Source organism: Syngnathus acus, chromosome 6, assembly GCF_901709675.1.
Source record: "Syngnathus acus chromosome 6, fSynAcu1.2, whole genome shotgun sequence".
Lineage (NCBI taxonomy): Eukaryota > Metazoa > Chordata > Actinopteri > Syngnathiformes > Syngnathidae > Syngnathus > Syngnathus acus.
Window position 1 is genome coordinate 14,885,346 of NC_051092.1, and position 12,299 is coordinate 14,897,644.

At 42.8% G+C, this 12,299-nt stretch overlaps 1 protein-coding gene across 1 annotated transcript; it reads right to left on the reverse strand.

The window, feature by feature from the left end:
• Window positions 1-1,646: 1,646 nt before the first annotated feature.
• On the reverse strand, window positions 1,647-3,551 carry LOC119123963. The gene is made up of 2 exons (XM_037253383.1): window positions 3,203-3,551; window positions 1,647-3,140 (listed from the first exon to the last, which is right to left on the reverse strand). The coding sequence occupies exon 2, from the start codon at window positions 2,910-2,912 to the stop codon at window positions 1,647-1,649; it is 1,266 nt and encodes a 421-aa protein (XP_037109278.1). The 5' UTR covers window positions 2,913-3,140; window positions 3,203-3,551.
• Between the last annotated feature and the right edge of the window lie 8,748 nt (window positions 3,552-12,299).

The following is a 12,299-nucleotide window of genomic DNA, read 5'->3' on the forward strand; positions in this document are numbered from 1 at the left end:
CAGGAAGCCAGAGTAAGCCCCGGGTGGACGGTAAATAACAGCAAGATAAAATGACGGTAAAGCGGTGGATCGGACAGTGAGAACTTCAAATGTTTTAAATACATTGGTCAAACGAGGCCTAAGTCTCAGCTCAGAATTCGAGATGAGGGCGACACCCCCACCCTTTTTTCGAGGACGCGCCACATGCGAGCTCACAAAATTTGGAGGCGAGGCCTCATTAAGCGGCAGCAGTTCATTAGGTTTTAACCAGGTCTCGCAGAGACCAAAAACGTTTAGATTATGTTCCGTGATGAGGTCATTAACGAGAACTGCTTTTGTATGAAGCGATCTAATATTCATAAAACCGAGTTTAAGCGTAATCGGTCGATCAGGGTGCGTATCTATCGAAGGATATTTAAACGAGATGCGAGTAAGATTGTGTTCTCTAGGCCTGACATCACCTCTCGAATGTTTGTTAGCGCGGCGGGACGATACGACCGTGGGAATCTGATAGTAAATATTTGTTACACATGTAAAATTATCTGAAACAGGCACCGTTTCATCAGCAAAACCGGTTGGGGTGGAGTGATTGGATTTGTCTACTACCCCAGTAGAAAGTGTGTTTATGTGTACTGTGGCACTATTCAAACTGTCACGCTCTAGTCTACACAAGATGCTATGTGCATGCTGGAAGTCTAGCCTAGCGCTAGTTAACTTTAGCTTAACAGACTCCAAACCCATCCTGACAGGTGGTCTAATCACCTGTGCCCCGGCCTGCTCTAAAGTGACCTGTCATGCGTGGCTCAAACAGTAATCTATATTCCTAGAAAGAGTGACGGCGCCTTCACGGTTAGGGTGAAGGCCGTCCTTCCTCAGCAGGTCGGGGCGGCCCCAGAAGGAGGGCCAGTTATCTATAAAATACAGTCCCTGCTTATTACAGAACCCAGCCATCCATCGATTAAGGGAGACTAATCTACTAAACCTCTCATCAGTGCCTCTCCCAGGCAGGGGGCCAGAGACAAATACTCGATGCCGACTCATCTTTCTGGCGAGATCACAAGTCCTCGCTATGTTTCTCTTTGTGATCTCCGATTGCCTCATCCTAACATCATTGGAGCCGACGTGTATCACTATGTCCGAGTAGCTAGTGTTGTTGGAACTACGCTGTTGACTAGACCTATTGCGAGTCAGCTCCCTAAGATTAGCTTCTATGTCGGGTGCTCTGCCCCCAGAAATACACATTACCGTGGCTGGATTTTTAAGCGTAATATTTCGGGTAATGGAGTCACCTATGACCAAAGTGCGACGGCCAGTAGACCGAGATGACTTTGGACGGCTATGCGTCTTACCTGGCTCATCGCGATTAGCAAGCCGCTTGGGGCTAATGCTAACTGGGCTAGCGGGCTGACTACAGTCCGCGACTGTATCCGCCACATCTACGGTTATCGCGCAATTCTGCTCTAACTGGCGGACACGTCCCTCTAGCAGGGACAATCTCTCTAAGAGAATGGTGCAGTTGGTGCACGAAGCCGTACAAACCTCTTGATCCGCAGCCATACTTTGTGTCCGATGATCGACGGTAGACAAACGGCCACGAAGCCTCCGCTCTCCCAGGCACTCCGGCTGCGAAGTAAAAAAGATCGAACAGTGTAATAAAAGATTCAAACTTACTTTAGAGTCAGGGAGATGAGTTCCACGCTGGAGAAACAAAATCGTCCAAGCCTGAAAAGTATTGTGAGTCTGGGCTGAGAAGGAAGAGGGCGTCCGGCAGCTGTCAACCTGAATGGGCGTGACATCTCCATACCTTTCACTACACCTTGTAATCTTTGTACATCATCGTAGTTACAATGTCCAAAAATCTCGTGCCAAGTTTGCACATCATGACTCACACATTGTTTACATTTATCAATAACATTCTTTTCAATGGTTGGCAAATAAAACAAGTTATCACTCTCATGGATGTCAAACCTGCTGCCGTCTTTGGTAACTATGTGACTGTCTCCTTTCTTGAAGGTGATAGTCGCTCCTCCATTTGTTGCTCTTGCCACCGAAAAGATGTTGTGAGGATATGAGGGCATGTACAACGCCTCTCTCAGCTGCGCTGTCTGCTGGCGCCCGGCATCGTCACGTAGGTAGATCACCGCTGTTCCTCTGCGTTGTGCTATTCCACTGCACTTGGTCCCGTCGGCTAGTTCCACTGAATGAGACTCAGGCTTGAATGACTCATCGAAGCTGGTGAACGTCTGGATGTCATTCACAATGTGAGATGTAGCTCCCCCGTCCACCATGATGCCTTTCATCTTCACGTTATCTGACAGTCTCTTCTTTTTCATGTGCTCTGCTTTGAAAAGTTGATCTTGGTTACCAGTCTCTCCCTCTGCGATTTGTCTCGCTCCATCTTGAGTCCTCTTTTTCCTGCATATGGACTCTTGATGCGTGTTGCTGTTGCAGTAACTGCACCAAACATTTCTGGTACATCCTCTTGACTTGTGCCCTTTTGTTCCACATCTGTAGCATGTCAGGTCAGCAGAATCTTCACCGTTTCTGTTGCTGATGTGCTTTTTAGTGGAGCCTCGGCTTGGCTTCACACAAGTTTTCATCACATTATCTGCAGACTCTATTAGTTTCATCCTCTCAGTTTCTTCATAAATCCGTAGCCTTCTCTTGAAATCGGTGAATGTAACTGTATCTTCATTTTGTGTTACATGTACGGCTAGTGGCTTGAAGGAATCAGGTAGGCCATTTAACACCATTGCTATGGTCAATCCATCACTCATAGTCTCACCTGCATCCCTCAGAGCAGTAATCAGGTTTTCTGCCCTTATCATATAGTCTGTTACACTCTCGTTACCTGTCATGTTCAGTCTGGTCAACGAGGTATACAAGTTTATGATTCTTGGCTTGCTTTTTCCTGAATAATGTTCTCTGAGCATTTTCAAGGCTTTCCTGCCATCATCAGCTGCATCATGTCTGATAAGTGATAAGCTTTTGTCGTCTAACAGCCTTATCAGCTCTGCATAACAGTCAGCATTTTTAGCTACATCTTGGGCTAATTCCTCTTCACTGGTGTCTGTTGCGGGCTCATTCAAAATTGTCCTTTTTAACTTACGAATGTGCAGGTGTCCCAGGAATCTTGTTTCCCATAGTTCATATTTATCTTCTGAACCGTCGAATAACAGCTGTGCTGCAATGATTCCTGCTGTTGTGCTTGCCATTTTTCTTATTGTTGTTGTTGACGCGCCACGTTCACTCTAGCTTGCTAAAATACTTTTCACTTGCTAAGCTAGGTTGTTTGCTTCTTTAGCATTTACAACATGCAAATATCGCCACTCACGTTTCACTTCTTCCGGGAATCTAAACACGTCCACTTATTTCCAGGTGGTTGGTACACGGATAGCTTTCTTGTTAGCTTGACACAAGTTTCACGTATATACTTCGCGGTAACTTTGTCCGGTCTTCTTACCGATGCTAACGTTAGCTCATGTCCAAACCTTCCCTGGGCCCATAACCTGTAAAGTGAAAAAGGGGGGGTTCCTTTTTCTTAACCAAATAAATGGTGTGCAGCAGTGACTTTTCCGCTGTCTGCGTGGTGGAGAAAAGTAGGACGATGCGTGGTTCCCTTTTCAGATGAAAACACAGCGTATTTATTTAACAAACACACTGGCGCTAAACGCAACAACTTCTCCGTCAGTCAATCCCATACAACAATCCGCATGTCCGTTGTGACAGGACTTTCTTCCCCGGTAGCATCAATGTAGTGACGTCATTACCGTATGTAACAACAAAAGGGTAAACAGAATTGGTACCTTAATACACCCAGTGAGTCCAAGGGCGGACATAAACAATAATACTTAACAGCACCCCATTCAATTCACCAACCAGTTCTCGCTCGCACCCCTAACCCTAACCCTATATAATTATTATAATAATAATTGGTTTACTTTACAGCTATAAGGCTTAATTAGCATTATCCCTAATGCCAATTAACACAGTGACTTCTTGATTTCCAGAATTTTTCACTCTTTTCAGTTATCCCCGAAAAATTGTAAATTTCCCCCAGGGTATCCTCGCACCCCCTAGGAAGCATCCTCGGTGCGAGCACCCCCGGTTAAGAACTACTGCTATAATCGACCCGAAAAAAATGTCCGGGGGGACTTTAAAAATCGTCCGGGATTTTGTTGGACTGACTCTAATATATTACATGTACAGTACATTGTCAATAGTGAATTGTTGTTATATGTAACAAAGACGTCTCACACGTAATCGTTATAAGTATGTTCTCTTTTTATGTCCTTCGAAGTACTGTTGGTTCACTTTATAGCAGCCGTCAATCCCTTTCTCCTGCTCTCTCTACAACAGTTACTGCTATCCGTACAAATAGAATTGCCACGCCGTTCCATTTCACTCAATCGCAGGTTTTTCTGTATCGTTCGCGAATTAAGTCACGCCCTTCTCCTCAAATCTAGTGACTTTGCTACGAAGTAGGATGGGCTGGCCAGACTACACCGAGTGTTTTACATGCAATGCTGAAACGAAAATGCACGTTCACGGAGGAGTTGAATAAAATCATCCCCGTGCTTTCGCCAGGGTCGTGATCCTTATGAAGCTGAGTGCTTGACATGCAAGTGTCTGTGGCAGATAAAGGTGCCAAGGCACCACGCAAGAGGAGGACTGAAAAAGAGTCCCTTCTTTTTCTTCAAATGCACCAATGGCCGTATTTCTTTTGTCTTTTTTTACTTAGTGTACCACTTTAAAACTCAAAAATGTCCGTGTACACATGTGTTTTTGTTAGTGTAAATATGTTTTTGTTATTGTATATATGTTGTTTTGTGTTATTCGGGCCAATAAATGTTGGGACACAAATGACCCCCCCCCCCCACACACACACACACCCAAAAAAATGACCACGCCCCCTCCCAAAAAAGGTGTCCTCTTGTTCAGAAACTCAAATCTGTTCACGCCGGCCCGGTTCAATAACGTCTCGTTAACAGACATCCTCCAACATTGCGAGACAGTGACACACATCACAGCCGTAACACACATTTAATACATACCTCTTCATTTATATATTGTGTAATGAACATTTGTTTGCATCATTATCTATTTTTTTTCTGTAATTTCTTTGCGCGTGTAATGTTAAGACATTGCGGTATTTTCTTTCCTTACAGTATTTCAAATGCACTGTTCTGTGTTCTCAGGTTTTCTCAAGTTGCATTATTAAGACATTGAAATACCGTTTTTTTCCATGTATAATGCGCCCCCATGTATAATACGCACCCTAAAAATGGCATGTCGATGCTGGAAAAAAGCCTGTACCCATGTATAATACGCACCCAAATTTTGACTTTTTTTTTTTTTTTTTTTTTCTTTTTTTTTTTAAAGTCCCAATGATCGTCACACACGCGTCTGGGTGTGGTGAAATTTGTCCTCTGCATTTGACCCATCCCCGTGTGATTTTGATCCATCCCCTGGGGGAGAGGGGAGCAGTGAGCAGCAGCGGCGCCGCGCTCGGGAATCATTTGGTGATCTAACCCCCCAATTCCAACCCTTAATGCTGAGTGCCAAGCACGGAGGCAATGGGTCCCATTTTTATAGTCTTTGGTATGACCCGGCCGGGTTACTTAAGTCCGTAAACATAAAATTATTTCAGAAAAAAGATCATCTTTGGGAACAACCGGATGTTATTCTGCCGGTCAGTATCACTGCGCATGCAGTAGCAAACTCGATAGCGAAGAAATATGTGAGACTCTCAACGGGATCACCAATATTTGAGTGATGTTCCAGTTATTTATCACAATTATTTATTATTATAATAATAATATATATAATATATATAATAATTATTTATTTATTATTCACAATTGTCATGGTGATCTTTCTGGTGATTTCTTAACTAGGCTGGATGTATTTTTTTTGTTGCCGTTGATTTCTCCGACTGCCCAGAAAGGCACCACCGCGATCAGTTAGGTTAAAATGAAAAGAGAGGAAAGTGACGTTGTAAAGAACCATCCGTGACAAGATTTTCTTCAAAAATTGTTGTACCATGATTTTCTTCACAAAAAAAAAAAAAAAAAAAAGAAAATTAAAAAACATTTTACCCATGTATAATGCGCACCCCAGATTTTAGGACAATAAATTAGTTAAATTTTGCGCATTATACATGGAAAAAACGGTACAATTTTCTTTGATTCCCCCCCACTGTAACATTTTGCCCTGCAGTACTTCAAACAACCATCTACCTATAACAAAAAGTCAAAGTTGCAAACAGATAAGAGCGTGTTAAAATTAGATGACGCCAACTGAGAACAGTTGCCTGTTGTACTAAGTTCATCTTGTTTTTTCTTTTTCAATTACTTCACTGGTTCTTCTATATCAAACAATTTGTTTTAGGTTCATTTACCTGACATGTTTCGGCGGATCCTTCCGCATTCATCAGAGTGTCACTGATGTCACTGATGTCACATCAGTGACACTCTGAGGAAGGCGGAAGGATCCGCCGAAACATGTCAGGTAAATGAACCTAAAACAAATTGTTTGATATAGAAGAACCAGTGAAGTAAGTAGTTGCCTGTTGTGACTATCAAATTATTTGTTACATTAAGGAAAGACAAAGAACAAATGTTGTTCAACAAGACTCGCCTAATAGAAACCAACGTTTGTAAGTGTGAGAACAAAAGCAAACTTAATTAAATGCCTCACCCTAATGACAGTGTGACCTTCAATTAAATGACGCACCCTAATGACGGCAGAATACTTCCGAGGGCTGATAAAGCAATTTCTATCTTTCATTAGCTGCTGTGATACAACAAAGAAAACATCTGAACGGGAATGAATGGGGTTCTTCAAAAGAAGACTTTGTTGGGCATGTTGTTTTTGTTTTTGTTTGATTCCCCCCGACTGTAACATTTTGCCCTACAGTACTTCAAACAACCGTCTAGCCCATGGGTGGGCAAACTTTTTGACTCGCGGGCCAGAATGGGTTCTAAAATTTGACAAAGGGGCCGGGCCAGGAGCATTTGGACACGCAATGTAATTTATTAAACCTGGGGATTGAAATGTATGAAAAACAGAGACGATTGAAGGTGCAATTTTAAAGAAATCAACGTTTACTGGAAAAAGATCAATGGAATCATTTTCAACATTCAGAACATATTATTACCCAACAAAAGAAAGCGGTCTTTAAATTGAGAGCGATGTGCTGCATGTTAATTAAGCTACTGTACCACTGCTGTTTGTACATGTTCAAGTTGCTATTTCTTTCATAACACAGTAGAGAAACTCACATTTCAATGGGAACAGTGTTGTTGTTCTCCCTTTTTTGCCAGTGCATCAAAGTTTGGAGTTACTTTCGTTGTCACAATTCTCAGAATAGATCTGAGGTGTTGGTCAGTTCACTGGGCTCTGTGGCAGGCTTTGTTCATGACGCTGAAAGTCTGCTCACAGTGTACAAATGTCGGTTACAATGGTACAGGAGTAATTGACGATGTAAGTGGGTCTCCTAACAAGAGAAAGGAACGATCACATGTGTCTGACCTTTAGGACAATGTAGTATTGCTCGTTTAAATTCCTTTAGAGGTCCGTGTTAGCACGATCGCGAATTAGCATCTTTCCGCTAACTCGTTAGCCTGCCCAGTACTTCTTGTTAACATGTTACACGCACTCACGTATAATATTCATATTTTCAATATTTATACAAACATTTCTGTATGTTACTTATACTATTAATATATTTACATGTTTGAAACAATTATTTTATGTTCTAATAATAACATATGCACTTAAATGGTTTCATATACATTTATTGACACACAAAATGTACAGATAAAAACAAAAAGTACAGATAAGAGGGTGACCGTACTTCGCGGATTTCACGTATCGCGGGTGGTTTTTGGAACCAATTATCCGTGATAAACGAGGGATTACTGTATACAACGTTTGTTTGTTTACACCTTGTTAGAGTGTTGCTCACTCTAACTTCTTTGCAAGAACCACACGTGAGACAGTTTGGCCATTTTACGCTTGCAAGCGGAGATGCCATCAGCACCCTGTGTGATACAGAGATGTTTGAAGAGCAGTCTGACTTAGACCTCTTGCAAGGGCATATTTATTGAGAGAAAACAGGGTGGGGGTGAGAGTGGACAAGTTTGGTGTTCACCTCAACAACTGGTTAATCAGTGCAGAGGGTCTTAACGCTTTATTTTACAAGGTTGTGGAAATAGAAACTAGTGGAGCATTTTAGATAACTAACTAAGCAAGAATGTTTCCACATCATTTGGAAAGTTTCAACAACTGAATGTGGAAACCTTCCAGAGTCAAGGAAAGGTTAAAGGTTTTAACAAACTTAATAATTCTAGTCTACATTCCAACATAATCATACAATCGAGATAATTTGTGAACCCTAACACTCCTATGATAATATCTTTAAATATTAAGGCTTTTCAATACACAAATATATTTATCAAACAAGAGAAAACGTAAGAGTAAACCTTTTACTAGAAGGACCGAGTGAACAACTACGTAACCATTATATTTGTACACTGCCATAACCTCCTTGCCGTTGATAAAACCTCTACCTGCCACAAAATAAGCTGTCATCCCGTCATCTTTGGCCTGTTTGATCCCGTGCCGCAATTTCTTGCTGCTCTCTCTGTCCTCCTTAGACAGGTCCTCGCTCCGGCGCAGATGAGCGTTGTTCCTCGCCTCCTGCCTCACCATCTATCTGTAGTGCCGAGCTGTGAATCTGAAGTTGATCCAGCGAAGCTGTCCATCTGGCCGCTTTCTACCCAGCCTGTGATCAACAACGTCAGGGATTTTCTCCTTCTCACCTGGGAGTAGATGCTGGCAAATGCCAATAATCTCCTCCCGTACGTTCTCCCTATTGGCTTCAGGCAATCCCTTCAATATGAGATTCCACCATCGTCCATATGTCTCTTGGTCCGAGATCATGCATTTCTTAGTGCATTTCAAGTGGCTCACAATTTGCAAATCTATCAAAGTCATTCTTTCATTCAGTAGTTTAATATCGGCAAGTATCACCTCACTCTTTCTCTCGAGGGCGTCAGTTTTGATCAGATATCATCAGAGGGAAGAATAGGTTTTTCAGCAAGAGGAGGCTTGGTAGGAGTCATAGGTAGTGGCGGGAAGTTATCCTCATCTCGTATGTTTGAGCATTCCATCCCAGAACCACAGTCATGTTCCTTAGCACAGTGGGGTTATTTCCACCCCACGACCATTACCGCCACTAGCTGAGTCTCCTCGGCCGGATCTTAGTAGTTGAAAAATGACAAAAAAAGGTCACAAAAGTTCAGAAATCTGTAAAAAAGTATAGACTATTTCTCTCACACCTTATCTCGTTGTTAGTGTTATTGAAAGTATGAAATAGGGATTTATGCGCTGAGAGCTCAAAAAAGTCCGTCTTATCACGCCGCCATCTTGGCAGCCTTCCATTTGGTTCTCTTCTTCTCCACACAGTCCACCGATACACGATGTGGTACATTCCCGAAGCTGATTGGCTGTGTTAGAAAAATGTATATATATATGTTATCATGCGTTCTCTAATCAATGCTTCACCGCAGTATTACTGCAATATATGCTTGCTGTTTGGCCTTGCTGTTTTTATGATGTACCACAGAAGAGAAAAGTTACGGCTGGGTCAGGAGAGAGGTTACAGCTGGGTCAGACAGGACCAGCTGACAACTCAGCAAAAAGAAGACATCTACCGAGACAGTTCCTTTCTAACAAAGACCACTTTGTTAAACAACATGCCTCATTGCTGTCTTGCACCTCAGATGAACCTACAAGTGACCATCATTGTCAGGGTTTTCCAAACTATCTTAATCGTAGGATTATGTCGGAATGTATGTATCCAGTAATAAATAACCTAGCTTGTCCCATTCTACACAATGTCGTAAAGCATCCCTTGCTATGTTTTGACTAGAGGTCAAAGGTTTTCTTCTCTATCCAGGCCACTCAAATTCCTCTTCCCACATGTTCTTATCAGTATGTAAACACCTAGTGATTTCTTCCTTACGAGGCAAAGCCCACATGCGTTCCCCCTCCTCTTTTAGGGGCTTTTGTCTCACGATTTGTGGGTAGGGCAAATCCCAATAAAAAGAGCGGGAGTGCATACAGATATTTAGTGTAGTGAGATTGTTGTGAAGCTATCTGTACTGCACTCCTCGCGAGAAAAGACTTAATATTCTGTCTCACTTGTGGTTTGTTTGCTGTTGCTCTTCTCTTGAAAACAGAAATTGGGGGCTCGTTCCGGGGTCTCGACACACCTGGCGGTTCCAGCGGACTCTTCGACGCAGGCGAAAATCCTCGGCCGAGGTAAACAAAAGCCCTTTGACGGGACTGTCTCGATCAGTCCGGCTGGACACCGGGAGGGTTGACGAGATCTTCCGAGGAGGAGAATCAGCAGACCGTGAGTAGGAATATTAATTCTACTAAAAAGGAATGAATGAGCTGTGACAAGAGGTCACTTAATACGAGCAGTGACAAGAGGTCACTTAAAAAATGAATGAGCGGTGACGAGGTCACTTGAGCGGTGACGAGGTCACTTAAAACGAGCAGTGACAAGAAGTCACTTAAAGACCTTGAGAATTCTAGACCCTATCAAGTGCAATTAGAAACAGTTAAATTCCGCAGGGGCGGTGTGGAGCCCCCTAACTTTTTACGTTAGTTAAATTCCGCAGCAGGAGTGCGGACTCCTCTGTTATTAAAAATCGCGCGTGGTATGCTTGTGTACGGTTTGACTGAGAGTGATCTCATTTGAGCGCTCCTCTATATAAACACACAGGATTGTAAACAGTGGCTTTGTGTGGGTGCAGAGGCAAAAACTCTCCGCTCCCTTCGGGGAGGTGAAAGGAGACTTACCACACATCGAACTTTTAACCACTGTCCTGTGAATAAAGTTGGTTTTAGGACACTGTAGGTGCCATTCAAACTACCAACTCCAAAATTTAGAAAAATAAACCATGGGAAATTTAGATAGTAAGCGAAAGTCCCTACCCCGACATGAACTAAAATGCAAAGATTGGAAAATAATTGAAAGGCAGGATCCCGACCGACTTAAAGAAAGATTTCGATAAATGGGTTAAAAAATATAAATTTGAGGGAGAACTAGAAGAAGTACAAGAGCGGGAAGAGAAAACACATGCTACAAATTCAAAACTAAAGATCATAGACATAAATCATGCCCTCCATGCGGAAAAAGTAGTAATAGACAAACAAAAATGAAAACGAATGAAAGCTACAAAAGACACTTTTCTGGTAGACCAGGATAGTGACACTTTTTACCAAAATGCAGGCAGAGGACAGAAAGGCCAGAGAGGGCGAGCAATGTCTAACAGAGGAGGCTTTAGAGGCTGAGGGAGAGGAGTTGTGCAACCTCCAATAGAATGCTGGAATTGCGGAGAAAACGGTCACATGGCACGTGACTGCACAAATTAACAAAGACAGTTATGATTAGGCCAAAACCAAATCAAATCAGGTTTCCATGTAATGAAGTGGGAACCTGGCTGCCAAAATTAAAGAGAAATTAGCTTAAATATACAGGAGATATTTGTGTTAAAGGGATAAAGTAAGATAAAGAAACACTGAAGTTAAAATTGGCTAAATAAATGGAAAAGAATTACAAATAGCTTCTAGAAGTAAAATAAAGAATAAATCTGACAAGTAAGACGAGCAAAAAGGTGTTCTTAGTGGGATCTATGTGGTTTTATACGTATGTTGTGCGTCATCCTTTTGTGTTGGTGTGTGTGCGTGTGCGCGCAGAGGATCCTCATGAGTGGGTGTGTATATGAGTGTGTGTGTGAGTGAGATGTGTGTTCTATGAAAGAAAAATTGAAGAATAAGGGAAGTGAAGAAAAATCCAAAGAGAGCTTGTTGTTGCATAGGCAGGAAGATGATGAAACGACATCAGCGCGGCCTCGCTTGAGGGCCGTAGCTGAGGGTGTGGACAAATGAGACAACAAATGTTGTGTAGAAGACATTGAAAGATGTCGAATGTGAACATGACAAAGGGCGCAACAGCAAAGCTGGCCTGCCCTTTGAGAGGGTGAGACTGATAAGCGTGCCTGCGCTCGCGCGTTGTCGCGGGGCGGGGCTGTGCGCGTGGGCCTTTGCTATGCTCGTGTGGGCGGTGGGCCGGCATCATGGTTGTTGCAGGAAATGGCCAGCCTGTGACCAATCAACATTGATGCTGCGCCCCCCCTCGCACGAGGGGTGCTATGGCTGCGGGCGAAGCAGGGAAAGTGCGAGTTTCTCAGAGAATGTTTGAATATTTGAAGCAGGGTGATGCTTAAGAAAGATGTGACAAT